This window comes from Merops nubicus, unplaced genomic scaffold (genome assembly GCF_000691845.1).
Source record: "Merops nubicus isolate BGI_N331 unplaced genomic scaffold, ASM69184v1 scaffold24418, whole genome shotgun sequence".
Classification (NCBI taxonomy): Eukaryota; Metazoa; Chordata; class Aves; order Coraciiformes; family Meropidae; genus Merops; species Merops nubicus.
Genome location: NW_008626729.1, coordinates 2957 through 4806, shown reverse-complemented (window position 1 = coordinate 4806; position 1850 = coordinate 2957). Strand labels below are relative to the sequence as shown.

The following is a 1850-nucleotide window of genomic DNA, read 5'->3' as shown; positions in this document are numbered from 1 at the left end:
TGCGATCAATAGCAACCTGGGAGAAGAGACCAACCCCCACCTCACTCCAGCCTCCTGGAGTCCTTTTTTCATTTTTGAGGCTTATTTTTCCAGCTATAAAAACTAACAAACCGAAGTACAAAAGCTGCATTTTTTCACTCTGAAAGCAGCTGATCTGATCCTAAAGACTCCCACTTTAAAAAAAAATAAGAAAAACAAAAATCCCAGCACACACAATAAAAGGACAAGCTGGGCAGCCTGGCACCCATCTGCCTGGGGCTGGGCAGTGCCGTGACCCCCGTGGAGGTGAAGTGAGGCATTTGGAATAACCCATCAGCCTGTGGCTGAGCATCACCCTTCCCTGGCTGGGAAAATTCCCCCGTCCCCAGGCTGCACTCTGAGTAACCTCCTCCACGTACCACAGCAGCCAGCCACACGCTTTGTTTTCCTCCCTCTGCCCACTGGAGCGAGCGTGTGCACACAGAAAACTTGCTTCAAACCCTTTACAAAAAAACATACCTTCTGCCTGGCCCTTCTGCTCGGCTCAGGGGTAAGGATTTGGGCTTTTCTGGCTGATCTGCCCACACCAGCCCGGGGCTGTGTCTTTGCTCTGAGCCTCTCCCTTCTCTGCCAGAGAGGGGATGCCCCAAACTGAGCTCAGCTGGGTCCAGGCACCGGTGCACAGGACCACAGAAATCACCTGCACAGCCCCAAACTGCAGCTCTAGGAACCCAAACCCTCCCAGGGGCTGTCCTGTGTCCCGTGCTGATGGCAGCTCAGCTCCGGCAGCGGATGGGAGCCTCAAGCTGTCCCTGGGGATTCAGCAAAATCTGGAATTCTTAAGATAAAACAATGTGGCCCTAAAAACCTCCACCAGGGCCTTGAAAATGATGGGGGTGATTTAAAAAGCAGGAGGTGGAACCAGCAGTTTGGAGTCGCAGGGTTTACTCCAGCCCTGGCAGCACACCCCGGGGGAGGTCACGCTGCCCTGGGCTTCTCCACGCTTCAGACTTTGGACATTTCTTTTTTAAAATATAAACTACACGAGTCCTAAAATCACCTGGTGCCAGAAATCAGGGTTTTGAACGAAAAGCACCGAAGCAGCATGAGGAAAAAATACAAGACAACACCACTGACTTAACGACACCCCGTGCTCTTGAAAGGACACAGAAGGAAGGACCCCCTGCCCTGCAGACCCACCCGGTGTCTTTTCTGCCTACAAAGGACAGATCAAGTCACACCCCAGTGCTCCCATTACAAACCAGTCCCCGAAGCCAACCCCAGCGTGAGCAGAGGACAGGAACCTGCGAGAAGAAGGCACCAGACCACGGAACACCTCTGAGGAACCCTCCAGCCCCCCCCCAGCCCAATCCCAGCCGGTGCTTTGGGTTTGGCTGGAAAGCAGCTCCCCTCCCGAAGGGTTTTCCCGGGAAATCGCCGATTTTGGGAAGGCAGAGTGTGCCGGAACAGGCTCAGTCACCCGGCTCCGAGCGGGCACCGGGGGTTGTCACCTACCGTGGGCACCAGCCGCCCAGAGCGTGAGGATCCCCACGGCCACCAAGAGCTTCCCCATCTCCTGCTCCGAGCCCCGGCCGTGGCCCTGTGCCTGGGGTGCCTGGAGGTTCTGAGCAGCCCGGGGGATGAATCATGAGGCTGGGTGGATGACACGCACGGCGGAGGAAGCTCAGAGCCGGGGGGTGCCCCCCCCCAGCTCTGCCGACAGCTCCTCAGGAGGCTTTTTTGGCTCTCTCGGCTCCAAAAGGGACCTTCATAAACCCTGGCAGCGAGTCCACGGCACTGGTGACCTATCCTGGGCTGGTAACAGGCTCCTTCCCATAGGCTCTTTTCCTGGGTTTAATTTCTTGCAGAAT

At 56.1% G+C, this 1850-nt stretch overlaps 1 protein-coding gene across 1 annotated transcript in view; it reads right to left on the bottom strand.

Annotated features, from left to right (window-relative positions):
• Nucleotides 1–1552, bottom strand: part of ITGB3 (integrin, beta 3 (platelet glycoprotein IIIa, antigen CD61)) — a gene marked incomplete at its 3' end in the record, with an annotated part of 14195 nt that extends 12643 nt beyond the window's left edge. Inside the window, exon 1 of the mRNA XM_008946108.1 lies at nt 1495–1552. Coding sequence (XP_008944356.1) covers nt 1495–1552 — 58 coding nt within the window. The remainder of the gene's footprint in view (nt 1–1494) is intronic.
• Between the last annotated feature and the right edge of the window lie 298 nt (nt 1553–1850).